The sequence below is a fragment of the Heptranchias perlo genome, chromosome X (genome assembly GCF_035084215.1).
Source record: "Heptranchias perlo isolate sHepPer1 chromosome X, sHepPer1.hap1, whole genome shotgun sequence".
Lineage (NCBI taxonomy): Eukaryota > Metazoa > Chordata > Chondrichthyes > Hexanchiformes > Hexanchidae > Heptranchias > Heptranchias perlo.
This window is the reverse complement of record NC_090370.1, coordinates 26873494-26892505: the sequence shown is the minus strand read 5'-3', so window position 1 is coordinate 26892505 and position 19012 is coordinate 26873494. Positions and strand designations below refer to the sequence as shown.

General features: G+C 46.0%; 3 protein-coding genes across 3 annotated transcripts; 2 read left to right on the top strand and 1 right to left on the bottom strand.

Moving 5' to 3' along the window:
• The first annotated feature begins 6287 nt into the window (after positions 1-6287).
• Positions 6288-6859, top strand: LOC137306997 (histone H1-like). Its single transcript, XM_067976352.1, has 2 exons — positions 6288-6425; positions 6551-6859. The coding sequence occupies exons 1-2, from the start codon at positions 6288-6290 to the stop codon at positions 6857-6859; spliced, it is 447 nt and encodes a 148-aa protein (XP_067832453.1).
• A 1166-nt stretch (positions 6860-8025) lies between these two features.
• LOC137307299 (histone H4) lies at positions 8026-8393 on the top strand. The gene has a single exon (XM_067976760.1). It carries the CDS (start codon positions 8026-8028, stop codon positions 8335-8337), a length of 312 nt encoding a protein of 103 aa, XP_067832861.1. The 3' UTR covers positions 8338-8393.
• A 2472-nt stretch (positions 8394-10865) lies between these two features.
• On the bottom strand, positions 10866-11255 carry LOC137306995 (histone H2A.J-like). Its single transcript, XM_067976351.1, has one exon. It carries the CDS (start codon positions 11253-11255, stop codon positions 10866-10868), a length of 390 nt encoding a protein of 129 aa, XP_067832452.1.
• Positions 11256-19012: the final 7757 nt, after the last annotated feature.

The following is a 19012-nucleotide window of genomic DNA, read 5'->3' as shown; positions in this document are numbered from 1 at the left end:
CTTGTATATAATGTGGAGCTCAGTCTGCATGAATGGAACACTGTATATTTCAGTCTCAATCTGCATCAGATATTTTTTGTAGTGGTTTTAATATGTAGCTCAATCTGCACTAATGGAATTGATACTGTATCTTTCAATCTGACACTGAGATTTTTGGACTGGTACGTAATTTGTAACTCAGCCAGCAGTAATGTAGGTGACTGTGAGATTCATTTTGTATCTCTCACTCCGTGATACTGTGTGGGATTCATTCTGTGTCTGTCAGTTTCCAGTACTGTATGTGGATGTTGAATTCACTTTATATATGCAGTTTCTCATCATGTATGTTAGTGTGGGATTGAATCAGTAATCTGGTACTCTATGATTGTGAGATTCATTCTGTCGATACATTCTCTGGTACTGTGTGTGAGTGTGGGATTCATACTTTATCTGCCAGTATCTGGTACATTATGAGAGTGTGGGACTCATTCTGTATCTGTCAACTCTGGTACCATACATGAGTGTGAGATTCATTCTGTGTCTGTCTATAATTGTTCTCTCAGATTATCTTATGACATACAATACTGTAGCTTTAATAGCTTCATGTTTAAATAGTATTTATCATTATTTAATTGGTAAATATTGATAAACTTGACCACTATTAAATCTATATTTCTGTGTAATATTGTGAATGATAATATATATTTCAAACTGATATGGTGATTTTTGAATTGATATATAATGTGCAGCTCTGTCTGTACTATTGTAATCGATACTGCGTCTTTCAATCTAATATTGTATGAGATTTTTGGACTGGTATGTAATGTATATCTCAGTCTGCACTAATAGAATTGATACTCTATCTTTACATCTCATACAATGAGTGTATTATAAACTGGTTTCTAATTTGTTTCTCAGGTTTCAATGTCACAGCATTTCTCAATCTGATACTGTACATGTGTTTTAGACTTGCCTGCAATTTGTATCTCTTGATACACGAATCAAATCGATACTGCATCGATTAAACTCACATGTGTGAGTTCTGGGCTAGTATTCAATTGGAATCTCGAGGTACATTATTGGGGTTTATTCTGCACTTTTGAATCGGGTACCATGTGTGATTTCTATCTGGTATTTAATTCAGAGCTAATGTTGCCCTCTTGTGAGATTGACACAGTGTCTTTCAATCTGGAAATGTGATTTTGGACTGGGATTTTTGTATCTTCCTGTCAGCGGGACTGAGTTCGGGGGAAATGGAAACAGCGTCTGCCTCACCTGCTCTGTTTGACTGTTGGATTGAAAATGTGTCTCTGGAACTTGCGATCAGTGTGGGACTGACCACTTCTGCTGTCTGAGACTGTGGAACTGATGACCTGTCTGTGTCTCTGTGTGTGATAATGTACCTACTGTTTGTGAGAAGGAGCTGGCCGCACTGTTCCTTCTGCCTCGGGTGGAGGAAACATCACATTTATTCTGGGTCCTTCAAGGATTTGCCTGTAGAAAGACAATTATATCTTGTAACTCAAGAACAGGTGAGGTAGAAAATACAAAAGTGATCAATTTAATATCTCTGTTAATAATTATTTTGAATATCCACAAATGAAAACCAGTGATACAAAGAGTGTCAGTGTCTGACTCCACTGCAGTACTGCAGCACTCAGCTTCTGTATACCAGGTGTGTTGGGCTGTTTCATAACAATTTAGTGACATCCAGAAAAAACCCAACCCCTGCACTGATCCATGAATGGGACGACCCGATGGGGCAGTGACCTTTGTACAGGTCAGGTTTCTAATCCCCTCTCCCATGGGACTAACCGTTCAACCAAAACCAAACAACCGCTGTTTAAATTGTGCCCTTCACACTTCTCACCTGGTGCCTGCAATAGATGCTCTTTGTAAAACTCCCCATATCCTTACTGTCCGGCTCTGTTTCCACTGTTCACTGTCCAATAACAATAAACAGGGTGAGACTGGAACTAAACCAGGAACATTTCACTACTGGTTTGGGGAGAGAAAGCAGCAATGATTTTAATAGCAGGTTCTTCCCATTCTCTCTCCCTCACCCTGGACACACCCTGGACACACACAGCCCGAGAATGACCTCTCCCTTCCCCCGCTCACTCCATGTTCCGGGACGAGATCCTGATCCACTCCGCCTCTTACAAACAGCCCTCGGACTCCCCTTGACCTTCCCCTGGACTCAATGCCGATCTCTGAGCCCATCTGCGGACACGGTCCCGAAGCGATGAGCTGCTGCAACGAGGCTGCTCTTTGCTCCCTTCCCCCGGGGGCCGTGATCTCTCCATTCCCGGCTGTTTTAAACCATCTTCTTCCGCTCACTGAGGGAATGGCGCCCACAGGCCGAGCTGGGGGAGGGGAGCGCGCATGCGCTCTTCTGCTCACCAGCAAGCAGCGCTGGGGGCGGGGCTGAGTTACGCATGCGCAGATATCTGGTTTAATTCCCAACACAAAAATCGATGGAAACTTTCCCCAGTTGGAATTTTTCAGAGTCTGAGCAAAGGAAGTGGGGGAAAGGTCAGAGGGAATGGGGTCCACAGGCAGTGCAGGAACAGGCAGCAGAATGGGAAACAGATGCGATTCCACCAGTGCCGAACGCTGGAATCCAGACTGACTTTACAATCTCCAACCATTAAACTGGATGTTTCCATCCCTGCTGTTTCTCTCGGTATCTTTTGATGGTAAAGGGTCTATCAGAGATAACGTGGGCGGCTGTGGAATGAGCCAATGGGTTCTGTTCATTCTTGGTTCCTCTAATGATAAAGTAACGCGTGAACCCGAAACTGGAGGGAGGATTTCTCAAACCAATCATGGAGAAACATGGGAGAGAAGTGGGACTCGGTGTATTTGCTGGGACTGTGCAGGATGAATATCTGACGGCAACAGTCCCAGTTTATTTCAATCGGAGTGAAACTCTCGGTCACTGAGAGTAATACCGAACTGTCCTCTGCTGCAAGATTACAGAGGGTACAATATGCAAGAGAGGGTTAAATGTGTGACACTGTCCCTGAGAGTGGGATTAATAACGTGTCTGTCTCTGGAATAAGATCAGTTAGAGATGAGACTGCATCTTCTGTCATTCAACCTTGGTGTGGAGATGCCGGTGATGGACTGGCGTTGACAATTGTTACCAATTTTACAACACCAAGTTATAGTCCAACAATTTTATTAGAAAATCACAAGCTTTCGGAGGCTTCCTCCTTCCTCAGGTGAATGTGGAAATGAAATCCTCGAACCTTTCGCATTTATAAATCACAGAACAATACCTGGTGATTGCAGAAGTCTTTCCAACTGCCCGTTGCCAAGGCAATCAAAGTGTTCAGACAGAGAGGTGTTACCTACAGGGCCACAGAATATACAAACAACCAAAAAAAAACAGAGAGAGAGTGGCAGAAACATAGAAACATCCGGAAGGAAGAGAAAGACAGCAAATGACCCGTTATATTAAAAACAGATAACTTTTGTTCGCTGGTGGGGTTACGTGTAGTGTGACATGAACCCAAGATCCCGGTTGAGGCCGCCCTCATGGGTGCGGAATTTGGCTATCAATTTCTGCTCGACGATTTTGCATTGTCGTGTGTCTCGAAGGCCGCCTTGGAGTACGGTTACCCGAAGTTCGGTGGCTGAATGTCCTTGACTGCTGAAGTGTTCCCCGACTGGGAGGGAACCCTCCTGTCTGGCGATTGTTGTGCGGTGTCCGTTCATCTGTTGTCGCAGCGTCTGCATGGTCTCGCCAATGTCCCATGCTCTGGGGCATCCTTTCCTGCAACGTATGAGGTAGACAACGTTGGCCGAGTCACAGGAGTATGAACCATGTACCTGGTGGGTGGTGTCCTCTCGTGTGATGGTGGTATCTGTGTCGATGATCTGGCATGTCTTGCAGAGGTTACCGTGGCAGGGTTGTGTGGTGTCGTGGACGCTGTTCTCCTGAAAGCTGGGTAATTTGCTGCGAACGATGGTCTGTTTGAGGTTGGGTGGCTGTTTAAAGGCGAGTAGTGGAGGTGTGGGGATGGCCATAGCGAGGTGTTCGTCGTCATTGATGACATGTTGAAGGCTGCGGAGAACATGGCGTAGTTTCTCCGCTCCGGGGAAGTACTGGACGACGAAGGGTACTCTGTTGGTTGCGTCCCGTGTTAGTCTTCTGAGGAGGTCTCTGGGATTTTTCGCTGTGGCCCGTCGGAACTGTCGATCGATGAGTCCAGCGTCATATCCCGTTCTTACTAGGGCGTCTCTCAGCGTCTGTAGGTGTCCATCGCGTTCCTCCTCGTCTGAGCAGACCCTGTGTATTCGCAGGGCCTGTCCATAGGGGATGGCCTCTTTGACGTGGTTAGGGTGGAAGCTGGAAAAGTGGAGCATGGTGAGGTTGTCCGTGGTCTTGCGGGAGAGTGAGGTGCTCAGAATCAGTTTCTTTCTTGGACTACTCCTCAGAATCAGTTTCTTTCTTGGACACACGAATCTCCATCAAAGACGGGCACCTCAGCACCTCACTCCACCGCAAGCCCACGGACAACCTCACGATGCTCCACTTTTCCAGCTTCCACCCGAACCATGTCAAAGAGGCCATCCCCTATATTCGATGGCCCTGTAGGTAACACCTCTCTGTCTGAACACTTTGATTGCCTTGGCAACGGGCAGTTGGAAAGACTTTCTGTAATCACCAGCTATTGTTCTGTGATTTATAAATGCGAAAGTTTCGAGGATTTCATTTCCACATTCACCTGAGGAAGGAGGAAGCCTCCGAAAGTTTGTGATTTTCAATTAAAATTATTCAACCTTGGAACAGCAATTGGAATGGAATAGTTCCCTATTTGTTACTGGGCGAATACCGCTCATTACAGCTCAGTTTCTCTGTCTCTCTTGTACTTTATATGGAGGTGCGATACTGTTATTGAGCATGATACAGACACACTGATGGGAAGTGTGAGACTGATACTGTGCCTGTCTGTATCTCTCTCTCTCTAGTGCTGTACATGAAGCTGGGATAATGTTTACTGAGCGTGAAACGGACACATTGATGGGATGTGTGAGACTGATTCTGCGTCTGTCTGACTGTGTCTCTGTCTGTCCGTTTATCAGCCGCTCCGTCTCTCTCTCTCTCTCTTTAGTTCTGCACATGAATGCGGGACACTGTTACTGAGCGTAATATAGACCCACTGATGGAATGTGAAAGACTGATTCTGTGTCTGTGTGCTGTTGGTGAGACGATTACTCTCCCTTCTACTGTATATGAGCCGGTCTGACGGTGCATTTATCCGCCGAAAAGTAAAGGTGGCGAGAAACAGCCTGTAACAGTCTGACTCCGGACTGTCTGTGAGTGTTGAATTTATTCAGTGACTCGCCGTCTCTGGGTGTGGAGAATGGGATGGATCGGACGCCAGTTACTATTGCCTGTCAGTCAGTTTAGCAGGAGAAGGAAACACAGAGAGACTGGAGGAGCCCAGAGCGGATAATTTGAATTTTCAACTTAACCAAACATATTTCTGTGTGCGAACAATATAATAATGTAAAAGCAGATGTGGATTATCACAGCCAGAGCTGTGATTGGCTCCTGTCCCTGAATCTGGAGACCGGACACTGTGAGGAGCGCCGGCCTCAGAGTGTTTAACAGTTACTGAGCTGGGAAACTACAACCAACCCCCGAGAATCCGCAGCACAGGCCGAGCGGGGAGGAAAGCTTGTCCCGGGAATTGTCAATGTGGCGAACAGTTTGTCCTGTGAATGTACAGATGTGAACATTGTGTCAGAGAGAGTGTGTGAAATGGGCGGGCGGGTCAGATTAATGTCACTGTGTTTGTGTGGCCGGTCTCATCGCCGGATGTCCGAGTCCCTTTTGAGTATTTTTTTTTAAATCCCTGTCAAAGGATCGCCCTCCTCCCCTGCCGAGACCCGAAGTGAAAATTTAAGGTACGGTTTTTGTCCAATTCAAGATTTCAGCCGAAAAACAGAAATCATGTCAGCGATCGGGTGAGAGAGCGCGATCAGTGCAGCAATGAAACGGGTTTAAATCGAAACTGGTGCTTTTAATTCCGGTGAAAGTTTTTCGACAGCAAACATTCCGGTGTTTGAGATGGGAAGGGGCTAGTCTGGGACTCTGGAGTGCCCTATTATAATTAGAATCGGGTAGTTTAAGAGGAGAGAGAAACACAGAGAGGCTGGAGGTGCCGAGAGCTGACAGCAGGTTGTCTCCGCCCCGTCCGCTCTGGGCCTTTAAGTTGCTCTGTGCCGCCGCCTCTCGTTTCATTTCTGACCCAGCTCTGACTGTCAGAGAGATTTTCTTCAGAGTCCCGGACATGACAGATACTGCAGCCGCCGAAACCGCACCTCCCGCTGCCGCTCAAACCAATGCTCCGAAGAAGAAGAAGGCGGTTCACCGACCCAAGACAGCCGGTCCCAAATTGGGCGAACAGATCCTCAAGATTGCAAGGATCGCAAGGGGATATCCCTGGCCGCGATAAAGAAGATTCTGGCTACCAAAGGCCTGGATGTGGAGAAGCACCGGACCCAGATCAAATTAAGTATCAAGAGAAATGTGGAAAAAGGCTCCCTGGTGCAGATCAAGGGCACGGGCGCCTCGGGCTCCTTCAGAGTCGCTAAGAAGGAAGCCCAGGAAAAAGTGGGAAAGAAGGTGAAGAAACAAGGAACCAAGAAATCTCCCGGAAAGAAACCAGCGGCCAGGAAATTAACGGCCAAGAAACCAGCGGTCAAGAAATCGACCACAAAGAAGGGGGCGAAATCACCAATTAAGAAGAAAGCGGCTGTGAAGAAGCCCAAGACCCCCAAGCCAGTGAAGGCGAAGGCGAAGAAGGTACAAAAACCGAGCGCCAAGCCCAAACCGAAGAAAGCAGCAGGCAAAAAGAAGTAAAAAATCAAGTGCAACTTATGAACATCTGAACCCAACGGCTCTTCTCAGAGCCACCCACGTCTCTCAGAAAAGAGCTGATCCCGGAATCAGATGATTCCTGTCCCGGGGCCGGGCTCAGATTTCAGATAGAAATCATTTACAATAAACCCAGGGTCCTGGTGACTCGCTGACATTCGCTCCCCCCGCCCCACTCCCACTGTCTGATATAAAATAGAGAGAATGGGATACCCGGGCCGGGCCTCACTGTAACTGGGGGCGTGTTCACCTCCAGTCCCAGTTCATTCTTTTTCTCACAGATTCAGGGCCAGGGTACGTGACAGGGGAAAACTGGCGGAGATCCGCCGCTATCACAATTCAAACCCCAACACATGAGATTCTCCAAATCAGCTGGAATAATGTGTTTGTAAACTGCTGAATCCGTCTGGGAGGGAATGTGTGGGAGATAGAATCGGGTCTGGGACTGAAATGGAAGCAGGCGGGTTGACCAGTTATAGAAGGGACTGTATTTAGGCAGGAATATTACTGACTGATAATTGTAACGGGGCTTATTTAAAAGCTCCGGGTTTCTGTAAATCCTTGGATATGAAGCCCGAGTTTGTAAGGGTTTGTGCGGAGCGCTGTGATTCGGTTCTATTATCGATGAACGGTTTAAAATTGGCGGATGGAGAAAGCTGGAGTTGGAGCTGGAAGATCAGAGACCGCTCTCCGCCCTGTCCATCACTATGACTCTCTCGCCCCTCCCTGTTTAATTTCTCACTCTGTCTCCTCCCCTCTCTGTTTAATTTCTCACTCTGTCTCCGCCCCTCCCTGTTTAATTTCTCACTCTGTCTCCGCCCCTCCCTGTTTAATATCTCACTCTGTCTCCTCCCCTCCCTGTTTAATATCTCACTCTGTCTCCGCCCCTCCCTGTTTAATATCTCACTCTGTCTCCGCCCCTCCCTGTTTAATATCTCACTCTGTCTCCTCCCCTCCCTGTTTAATATCTCACTCTGTCTCCTCCCCTCCCTGTTTAATATCTCACTCTGTCTCCTCCCCTCCCTGTTTAATATCTCACTTGTCTCCTCCCCTCCCACTTTCACTCTGTGCATGTTTCAGTCAGGTCGGGGCAGTCTGCATAAAAAAGGGAACCAGCACGAGTTCGCTGTTCATTTCAGTGAAGAATTATCATGTCTGGCAGAGGTAAAGGAGGCAAAGGACTGGGCAAAGGTGGCGCCAAGCGGCACCGAAAAGTTCTTCGTGATAACATCCAGGGTATCACCAAACCAGCCATCCGCCGCCTGGCTCGCCGTGGCGGTGTCAAGCGGATCTCGGGTCTGATCTACGAGGAAACCCGTGGGGTACTGAAGGTTTTCTTGGAGAATGTGATCAGGGACGCGGTCACTTACACTGAACACGCCAAGCGCAAGACGGTCACGGCCATGGATGTGGTGTACGCTCTGAAACGGCAGGGCCGCACCCTCTATGGATTCGGCGGCTGAACGACTCGACCCTTTCCAACCAAACACAAAACAAAGGCTCTTCTAAGAGCCACCCACCGCCTCACAGAGAGAGCAGTGACCTGGGAAGGGGGAGTGGGACGATCTCGGGGTGGGGAAGTAGTTTCCGATATTCTATTAATATGGGGAGATTTCTCCAGCACTCGTTACAGGGAGATCAGAAAAATGGCCGGGGTTCTCGGCCATCCCGAGAGAAGGAGCGGAATTCCCGGTTTCACGGTATAAATGAACAGGCGGGGATGCAGAGTCTTTCCACAGACATTACATTCTTCACTCAGAGTAAAATCCCTCCTCACTCCCTCTCCCGCTGTGTTCTCTCTGCTCGGTGTTTATTTCTTGCCCTCATTCAAATATCAGTTCGATGTGAAGTTTCTGTTTGAGGAGCCGTTCACCGGGCCGGAACTGGCGGGATTTTTGAAATCGAAGCTGGACTTTGTCCCGCTTCCGACGGAAAGCAATGACCGGGACTTTATTCCCGCCCGTTCACAGACAGGTCAGAGAATGAACCGGAATGTGAAACAGCCTGAGATTTGTGCTGAGGAGTAGGAAATAATGGAGATTATAAAGAGAGAGATTCTTAAATTGTTGGAGCGAAATGAGATTTTCTTCAAACTGTTATTTGATGCTCTGAAATTGGCGGGCTTTTTGAAATTGATGATTAAATTCAGCTCAGCCAATTGGGGCCCAAGACCTCCCGCCGTTTCGTTCTGACTGTCAGACTTCGGTTCAAATCTGCCAATCACAGGCCAGGGGCGGTCCCTCCCTGACTGGGGGTCGGAATACAGCCAATCACAGTCGCGGGGCGGTTCCTCATAGACACTTTAAAATGCAGCCCCAGAGCCGGCTGGCTATTTACAGTTTCTGTGTCTCAGGTTGTGTTGAGATCTGTTCAGAAAATGGCCAGGACCAAACAGACAGCGCGTAAATCGACCGGCGGGAAAGCTCCTCGCAAACAGTTGGCGACCAAAGCGGCCCGGAAGAGCGCTCCAGCCACAGGCGGAGTGAAGAAGCCTCATCGCTACAGACCCGGCACTGTGGCTCTGAGGGAGATCCGCCGCTACCAGAAATCCACCGAGCTGCTCATCCGCAAACTGCCCTTCCAGCGCCTGGTGCGAGAGATCGCTCAGGACTTCAAGACAGACCTGCGCTTCCAGAGCTCGGCCGTCATGGCCATGCAGGAGGCCAGCGAGGCTTACCTGGTGGGGCTGTTTGAGGACACCAACCTGTGCGCTATCCACGCCAAGCGAGTCACCATCATGCCCAAAGACATCCAGCTGGCCCGCCGCATCCGCGGGGAGCGCGCTTAAACCCGACCCGGCTTCAGCACCAAGTGCAACAAAGGCTCTTTTCAGAGCCACCAAATCAGCAAAGGAAAGAGCTGTGATCTCTGGGGTTGAAATCGCAGGGCCGTGTAGTTCACAGAAATTTGATTAAATGGGAAATGCATAAAGGGGAGTGAGCGGATGTCAGACGGGAAGGCCTGACAATCTGTTGGCCCATCATAAAAGTGGAGAGATGGGAACATGAGCCGATCCACGTTTTGTGGCAGAAACAGCAGCTGTTCATTTTGGACGAAGATTCAGCACCAGAGAGGAGTGCCAATTCCAGACTAACCAACATGAGGAATTTGAAACGGAGACAGTTTCATTTTCACACACACGCAGGACTGGAGGGAGGTGAATTCCACCAGACTGACTCTCATCACCACCAGTGCCTCATTCGGACAGAGAAAGTTCTGGCAAACAGCTGCAGAAAGGACAGGTGCAATCGGACGGGACCGAAAACCCATGCTGGATGTAAGGAACCAGACTCGGATTAAATAACGTTTCAGTCTGTTGTCCCCCTGCAGATATAGTGGCAGAGGCTGTTTCAATGTAACTCGCACTAATAGATCGAAAGGCAGTGTGTCTTGCTCTCTATCAGCGCTAGAATCAGAAGCAGTGTAAAACATTAGTGTGACATTCACGAACACTCGTAACTGATACAGGGACAGAATCAATCCCTCAAGCACATCCAATAACACGGGCAAATTTCACTCACATTCTTGATTCAGCAATCGCTGACACAAGATTCAACACATCAGTCAGCTTCTGTTGCACAAATCTGGGTAAAATAACACAGACCGAGCAAGTGTTGTCGGAGGATGAGACTGTAAATGATATTGGGTGGAACACAACAGAATGCCTCTTGATGCCGATGATCAAACGTCCCAGGTATTTCTGTGTCCCACCCGCCCAGTTTAATGACAATTTTGATATTTTGTCTCATTCACCACACAAACTGCAAATATCAATCTATTGGAGGTTGGCGACATCTGCTGTCCGGAAGCGAGTACTTCAACAGACCGATCTGGATCATTTGCAATTAACAAGTTATTGTTAGTTCCAGAATCGGAATCAAGTCCTTATTAAATTGATTCCTGACTCTTCAGACAGTAATCAGCTTTTTCAAAGATACAGTGGGTGGCTCTGAAAAGAGCCTTTGGGTTATCAGATTAAATCTTGGCCGCTTTACTTGCTCTTGGTGCTCACATGGCTGGTTTTCTTCGGCAGAAGCACGGCCTGAATATTAGGCAGCACCCCGCCCTGAGCGATGGTCACCCGTCCCAGGAGCTTGTTGAGCTCCTCGTCGTTGCGGATGGCCAGTTGCAGGTGTCTGGGGATGATACGGGTCTTCTTGTTGTCCCGGGCCGCGTTGCCGGCCAGCTCGAGGATTTCAGCCGTCAGATACTCGAGCACAGCGGCCAGATGGACCGGGGCTCCGTCACCCACACGTTCAGCGTAGTTCCCCTTTCGCAGGTGCCTGTGAACACGGCCCACAGGGAACTGCAGTCCGGCCCGGGATGAGCGAGACTTGGCCTTGGCCCGAGCTTTACCGCCGGTTTTTCCTCTTCCAGACATTTTCACAATCTCACAAAGAATGAGGAATGACTTCTGTATTTACCCTTCTTATGGTCTGAAAGAGCATCTGATTGGTTGTACCTTATTACACCTCATTTGCCTATTTCGTTAACCAATCAGATAGCTGGAAATTAGAAGAGGGCGGGATTTACCGGCCTCAACGATCAGACCAGGAATTTTATGAATTTCAAAAAGCCCGCCAATTTCAGTGCAGTGAAGGATCGGATTTCGATCAATGTCGCCCTGAGCACAAGATTTTAAACCCGTTCTTTTTATCTTGTCTTATTCAGCGCTCCCCGTCACTAATCGCTTCCTCTGTTTTAAAATCTGCTTCAAATTATGGCTCATTCGACCATCGCTTTCAAACTGCACCGGACGGGACTAAAGCCCCATTCACAGCATTCCGTGAAAGGACACATTTGAATTTAGTCTTTATAAAAGTGACACTTTATGCATTGTTCCCTTCTCAGAGCCGGGAGAGCTTCTGTGAAAAGAGGGACCAGGACGGAGCTCTCATTCTGCCCCGATTCCGCTGTTACTGCAAGGGGTGGGGTTACTGTTAATCTGGGGATTTTCACGTCAGTCCAGAAACATTTCAGAAACTGCATTCATAGAACGGAACAGCGAAGGGGGTCATCAAGAGGATGAGAGGCCAGAATAGTAATGCTTTAAGAACAAAGCAAATGGGAAGGAGCGGATCATAAACTCGTGTTCATTCTTGGGGCCAGTTCGAGTCACTTTTCGATTGGAATAATAATATTGCTGCAATAAAATGATCCTAAGTAAATATAGAGAAAATGCAGCTCTTTCAGAGAGGTTGTGGGTGGCTCCTAAAAGAGCCGTTTTTTTTTCACTTCATTGTGGAGTTTTACTTGGAGCTGGTGTATTTGGTCACCGCCTTTGTCCCTTCTGACACGGCGTGCTTGGCCAGTTCCCCAGGCAGCAGCAGGCGCACGGCGGTCTGGATCTCCCGGGAGCTGATCGTCGCCCGCTTGTTGTAATGGGCCAGGCGGGAAGCCTCACCTGCGATGCGCTCGAAAATATCGGTCACAAAGGAGTTCATGATGCTCATGGCCTTGGACGAGATGCCGGTGTCGGGGTGAACCTGCTTCATCACTTTGTAGATGTAGATGGAGTAACTCTCCTTCCTCGACTTTCTCCGCTTCTTGCCGCCCTTGCCCGGTGCTTTATTCAAGGTTTTCTTGGCGCCCTTCTTGGGAGCTGCTTTCTTGTCCTCAGGCATTTTCAAACTCAATTTCAGACCCAGAAATGACCGAAATCTGCTCCGAGCTCGGATTAAATCGGCAGCCCCACAGCCCTATGGTAATGAGGGATGGGTGAAGGCAATGATTGTGATTGGGTCATTGGGAGTGAGGTCACAATAATTATTAACTGTAACTCTCTGATTGGTTTCTTCAGATATCCAATCAGATTTAGTACCTGCCACCAATCACAAACACGCTCACACTGCACATTGTCCGGTTTCAGCAATTTGTTCCGAACTGTTGCAGTTCTGCTTCCGGCCAGTAGATGTCCCCAAACCCCGGGACAGTGAAGTTTGCAGATGAGAGAGGGACAGAACAGAAACTAATTCTTCACATTATATTGCACGAGTGGGATTTAGAAAAACTGGGAATGGAGACGAGCTGCAAGTACATTTTGTTGGACCAAACATTAGTTGTAATGCTGTGTTAAATTCTTGTAATTAATTTAGGGGGCATAGCCTATACTGAGGAAGAAAGCGACAAAATACAAGAAGAATTAATAAGCTTGCCGAAAGGCGGTGTAAATGGCCATTGAATTTCCATATTGAAAGGTGTGAGGTGGTGCATTTTGCTTGGGGGAATAAGGAGGCCACATACTGCTTGGAAAATAAGAGTCTAAATGGGGTAAAAGAGCAAAGGGATTTCGGGGTACAGATTGACAAATCATTAAAAGTAGCAGCACAGGATGATAAGGACATAAAATCGAACACAGCACTGGGGTTTATTTCTAGCGGAATAGAATTGAAAAGCAAATAAGTTATGTTGAACTGTAAATTAAACTGTCAACCTTCTGTCAAACTGTTTTATTGTATTTTCGGTTTCTGGATGTTTTTCTGTTGCTTCATTGAGTGAAGGATTCCATGATCAATCCTACCACCGACCTTTAGTTAACTGGTCTATCGTTCCCTGGACTTGTTCTATCACCTGATTTAAAATATAAGAATCACATTAGCTGTCATCCAGTCCTCTGGCACTATTCCTTTTTGTGATGATTTTTTCCTATATATGTAACAGTGCCTCTGCTATCTCTCCCCTTGCTTCATTTAATATGCACAGATGCAATCTATCTGGACCAGGAGTTTAACCACCCTTTCTAATATATTCACCCTGTTAATCTCTCGGGTAAATACTGAGGCAAAGTAACAATTCAATATTTCTGCCATTTCGCTGACGTTACCTGTGAGTTTATCTTGTGCATCCCTTAGTGGCACTCAATCAATTCTGATTTTCTTTTTGATATTTTTGGGTCAGTGGAATAATTTACCATTTATTTTTATATTCCTTGATAATTTGATTTCCTGGTTCCTGTTTGCTTCCCTAATTGTTTTTGTGACTTCTTCCGAACCTCTTCCTATTCGTTTTTGCCATCCTCTTATTTAATATCTATGAATGAGAAATTCCACCAGCTTGTTGTGTCTGTTCAGGGACTGATGTTTGGGAACTATTTATTGTCTATGATTAAAGTGCCAGAAACCCAAAGGGAGCAATTCAGTCCGAAACTCCACAGAAACACTCCACTTCTCCCTCCTGGTGAAATAAGGCGCTATAATGGTGAGTATAGCTGCCTTCCAAGCAGTTAATTCCAAATGGTTTGAATCCCAGCACGCTGAATTCAGAAACACCAAGATTGGAACTGAATTTGATGATGTTCAGAGGGATAGTGTTGCCAAAACACAAACGGGTTTAATTCATGTAAAAATACTTCTAAAATTCATTTATTTCCCCCATAACGTTGAATTTACCTCTGTTCCTTTGTATTATTATTTGCCCTGATCTGAATGGTGGATACGGGACTCAATTCCTCGGATTCAGTGAAATTAATTGATTTTCTGAAGGTTTTCCCTCTGCTGATTCCCGTTCCTTATTTAAATTTTTGTCGGATTAACCTTTCTGATCGAGAGAAGGGTTATTGTCCTGAACCGTTAACCCGAGCTTCCCTTCTCCACAGATGCTGCCGGACCTGCTGAGTCTTTCCAGCATTTTCGGTTTTAATTTTTTCTATATTTTATCCCTTTCACTTTTGACGGTCGCCATTGAAACTTCCAGATTTGCACTCAGTTTTTATTTGTGTTTCAGTTTGGTTTATTTGGATTAATATAAATCGTGTCCTGAGAAATCAGACAGAAATATTGCGCAATGCAGAGTGAAATACAATGGGGCAACTTTCGAATGAGCAAAACAAAAACTTTATTATGAATCAATTGTCCAATTTTTCACTGACAAAATATGAAAAAATACGAGAGTAGAAGTTACAGAGAGAAACTATTTCCTCACATTGCACATTGTCCTGAATCTATAACAACGACAGATAATGTGAATTTGTTCCACTTTGTTACAGTTCTCACTTATGGCCAGTAGATGTCAGATTGTATAAGAGTGTGAGATTAATTCTCTGTCTGTCAGTCTCTGATACTGTATGTGAGCGTGATATTCATTCTGTATCCGTCAGTCTCCAGTACAGTCTGTGAGTGTGGGATTCATTCTGTATCTGTTAGTCTCTGGTACTGTGTGTGAGTGTGGGATTCATTCTGTATCTGTCAGTCTCTGATACTGTGTGTGAGTGTGGGATTCATTCTGTATCTGTTAGTCTCTGGTACTGTGTGTGAGTGTGATATTCATTCGGTATCTGTCAATCTCTGCTGCTATTTGTGAGTGTGGGATTCATTCTGTTTCTGTCAATCTCTGGGAATGTGTGTGAGTGTGGGATTCATTTGGTATCTGTCAATCTCTGGGAATGTGTGTGAGTGTGGGATTCATTCGGTATCTGTCAATCTCTGGTGCTATCTGTGAGTGTGGGATTCATTCGGTGTCTCTCGATCTCTGGTATTTTATCTCAGTGTGGGATTCATTCTGTAACTCAGTCTCTGGGCAAAGTGCAAGTCTGGATTCGTTCTGTATTCTTATTTCAGGTTGCAGTATGGTGCTTGAAACTGTGTCTTTAATTCACAAATGTATGCAAATCTTTTGTCCAGCATTAATGTGTAAATATGTATACGATTTTGGATTTTGTTTTAATCAAAAAAATGTGTGAGTTTTGTTGTGTGATTTTATCTTAATCTCTGTGAAGATAATGTTCACTTCAACCTTTTACTGTGAAATTATTGGACTGGTATTTATTGTGTAGCTCAGTCTGGGCTAATGGAATTGATATTGTATCTTTCAGTCTGACACTGTATGAGATTTTTGGATTGGTGTGTTCGGTGTCGCTCAGTCTGTACTAATGGAATTGATACTGTATGTTTCAGTCTGACACTGTATGAGATTTTTGGATTGGTGCGTTCGGTGTAGCTCAGTCTGTACTAATGGAATTGACACTGTATGTTTCAGGCTGACACTGTATGAGATTTTTGGACTGGTATGTGATGTGTGGTTCTGTCTGTACCAATGGAATTGACACTCTAACTTTCAGACAGACACAGCGAGGGATTTTTGGACTGCTTTGTTATGTGTCGCTGAGTCTACACTAAAAGGATTCATACTGTGTGTTTCAGTATGATAATATATCAGATTTTTGGACGATATAAAATGTGTAGCTCAGTCTGTACGAATGGAATTCAAACTGTAACTTTCAGTCTGATACTGTGTAATATATTTAGACTGGTTTGTAAGGTGTAGTTCAGTCTACACTAATGGAATTGATACTGTATCTTTCAATTTGACACTGAATGTGACTTTTGGACTGGTATCTAATGTATACCTCAGTCTGCACTAATGGGATTGATACTGTATCTTTCAATTTGACACTGAATGTGACTTTTGGACTGGTATCCAATGTACACCTCAGTCTGCACTAATGGGATTGATACTGTATCTTCCAGTACGATACTTTATGCGAATTTTGGACTGGTCTATAATGTGGAGCTCAATCTGCACTTATGGAATTGATACTGTATCTTTCAACCTGACACTGAGATTTATGGACTGGTATGTGATGTGTTGCTCAGTCTGCACTAATGTGTTTGATACTCTCTCTTTCAGTCTTATACTGTATGAGAATTTTGGACTGGTATCTAATGTGTACCTCAGTCTGCAGTGAATGAATTGAAACTGTACATTTCATTCTGACACTATGAAGTTTTTGGACATATATGTGAGTCAAAAATGGGTAACATCTGAACTGGTATCTAATTTGTATCTCAGTGCACAATAGTGGCATGAATACTGCATCTTTAAACTCATAATGTGTGAGAGTTGTGGGCTGGTATTTAATTTGAATCTTGGAGCACACTATTCTGATTCATTCTGTACCGATCAATCAGTACCATGTGTCAGTTCTATCTGGTATTTAATTTGTAGCTAAGGCTAAAATAAAGAGAGATTGACACAGTACCTTTCAATCTGATACTGGGTGTGATTTTGGACTGGGAATTATTTATCTGCCGGTCAGCAGTACTGAGTCGTTGTGAAATGGAAATTACGTCTGTCTCTCCTGCTCTGTTTCACTGTTGGATTGGGGTCAGTGTGGGACTGACTACTTCCGCTGTCTGAGACTGTGGGACTGATGACCTGTCTGTGTCTCTGTGCTCTGTGAGTGATAATGTACTTACTGTGTGTGAGAAGGAGCTGGCTGCACTGACTGCTCCTTGTGGCTCGGGTGGAGTAAACATCACACTGATTCTGGGTCCTTCAAGGATTTGACTGTAGGAAGAAAAATTATCTCTTGTAACTTAAGAACAGGTGAAGTAGAAAAAACAAAAGTGATCAATTGAATCTCTCCGTTAATAATCATTGCAATAACCACAAATGAAAACCAGGGATACAAACATACAAATAGTGTCAGTGTCTGACTCCACTGCAGTACTGCAGCTCTCAGCTTCTGCACACCAGGTGTGTTGGGCTGTTTGACAACAATTTGGTGACATCCAGACACAACACAACCCCTGCACTGATCCATGAATGGGACTACCCGATGGGGCAGGGACCTTTGTACAGGTCAGGTTTCTAATACCCTCTACCATGGAACTAACCGTTCAACCGAAACATAACAGCCGCTGTTTAAAATGTATTCACACTTGTCACCTGGTGCCTGCAATAGATGCTCTTTGTTTAACTCCCCACATCCTGACTGTCCGGCTCTGTTTCCACTGTTCACTGTCCAATAACAATAAACAGGATGAGACTGGAACTAAACCAGGAACAATTCACCACTGGTTTGGGGAGACAAAGCAGCAATGATTTGAAACAACCTGCTCTTCCCATTCTGTCTCCCTCACCCTGGACACACCCTGTACACACACAGCCCGAGATTGACCTCTCCCTTCCCCCGCTCACTCCATGTTCCGGGACCAGTTCCTGATCCACTCCGCCTCTTACAAACAGCCCCCGGACTCCCCCTGAAGGGAGGATTTCTCAAACCAATCCTGGAGAAACATGGGAGGAAAGCGGGAGTCGGTGTATTTGCTGGGATCGTGTAGGATTAATATCAGACAGCAACAGTCCCAGATTAATATAATCAGAGTGAAACTCTCGGACACTGAGAGTAATAACGAACGGACCTGATCTGCAAAACCGAATATAGTACAACAGGCAAGAGAGGGTTAAATTCGGCCCACATTGATTTTCTCACTCTCTGTACTGTCCTTGAGTGTGGGATTAACAGTGTGTCCGTCTCTGGTCTATCCATGAGAGATAAGAATGCATCTTCTTTCTCTCCAACGGGATTTTCTGGATAAAACGCAACTTTACAGGTCAGTCTGGAACTGATACTGTGGCATTGTGCCTCTCCGCTCGCTCTCTCACCGTATCTGTCTCCCTTTCTCTCTCACTCTCTGGTGCTGTATTTGAAGGTTGGATACAGTTATTGAGGGTGATATGAACACACTGATCGGAAGCGTAAGACTGAAAGTGTGTGTCTCTCTCAAGTGCTGGACATGAAGGTGGGATACTGTCTGATATAAAACAGAGAGAATGGGGTGTCCGAGCCTCACTGTAACTGGGGATGTGTTCGGCTCCACTCCCAGTTCATGGTCATTTTCTTTTCACAGATTCAGGGCGAGAGTCTCTGTGAGACGGTAACACTGGCGGAGAAACTCCGCGTCATAACTCAAACCCCAACACATGAGATTCTCCAAATCAGCTGGAATAAGGTGTTTGTAAAACGCTGAACCCGTCTGGGAGGGGATGTGTGGGGAGATAGAATCGGGTGTGGGACTGAAATGGAAGGAGACGGGTTGACTTGTTATCGAAGGGACTGTATTTAGGCAGGAATATTACTGTCTGTTAATTGTAACGGGGCTTATTTGAAAGCTCCGGGTTCCTGGGAATCCTTGAATATGAAGCCCGAGTCTGCAAGGGTTTGTGCGGACCGCTGTGTTTCGGTTCTATTATCAATATACGGTTTGAAATTGGCGAGTGGAGAAAGCTGGAGGTGGAGCTGGAAGATCAGAGGCCGCTCTCTGCTCTGTCCATCACTCTGACTCCTCCCCTCCCGCCCTCTCTATTTGATTCCCATGTGGAACCAACGCGGGTTGGTGGACTCGAAACACGGTTTAC

Excerpts from the sequence above, each read along its gene's own strand:
- LOC137306997 (XM_067976352.1), top strand. The coding sequence starts at position 6,288 with ATGACAGATACTGCAGCCGCCGAAACCGCACCTCCCGCTGCCGCTCAA. Across the intron at positions 6,426-6,550 it reads TCCTCAAGATTGCAAGGATC|ATCAAGGGCACGGGCGCCTC; the intron begins GCAAGGGGATAT and ends TCCCTGGTGCAG.
- LOC137307299 (XM_067976760.1), top strand. The coding sequence starts at position 8,026 with ATGTCTGGCAGAGGTAAAGGAGGCAAAGGACTGGGCAAAGGTGGCGCC.
- LOC137306995 (XM_067976351.1), bottom strand. The coding sequence starts at position 11,255 with ATGTCTGGAAGAGGAAAAACCGGCGGTAAAGCTCGGGCCAAGGCCAAG.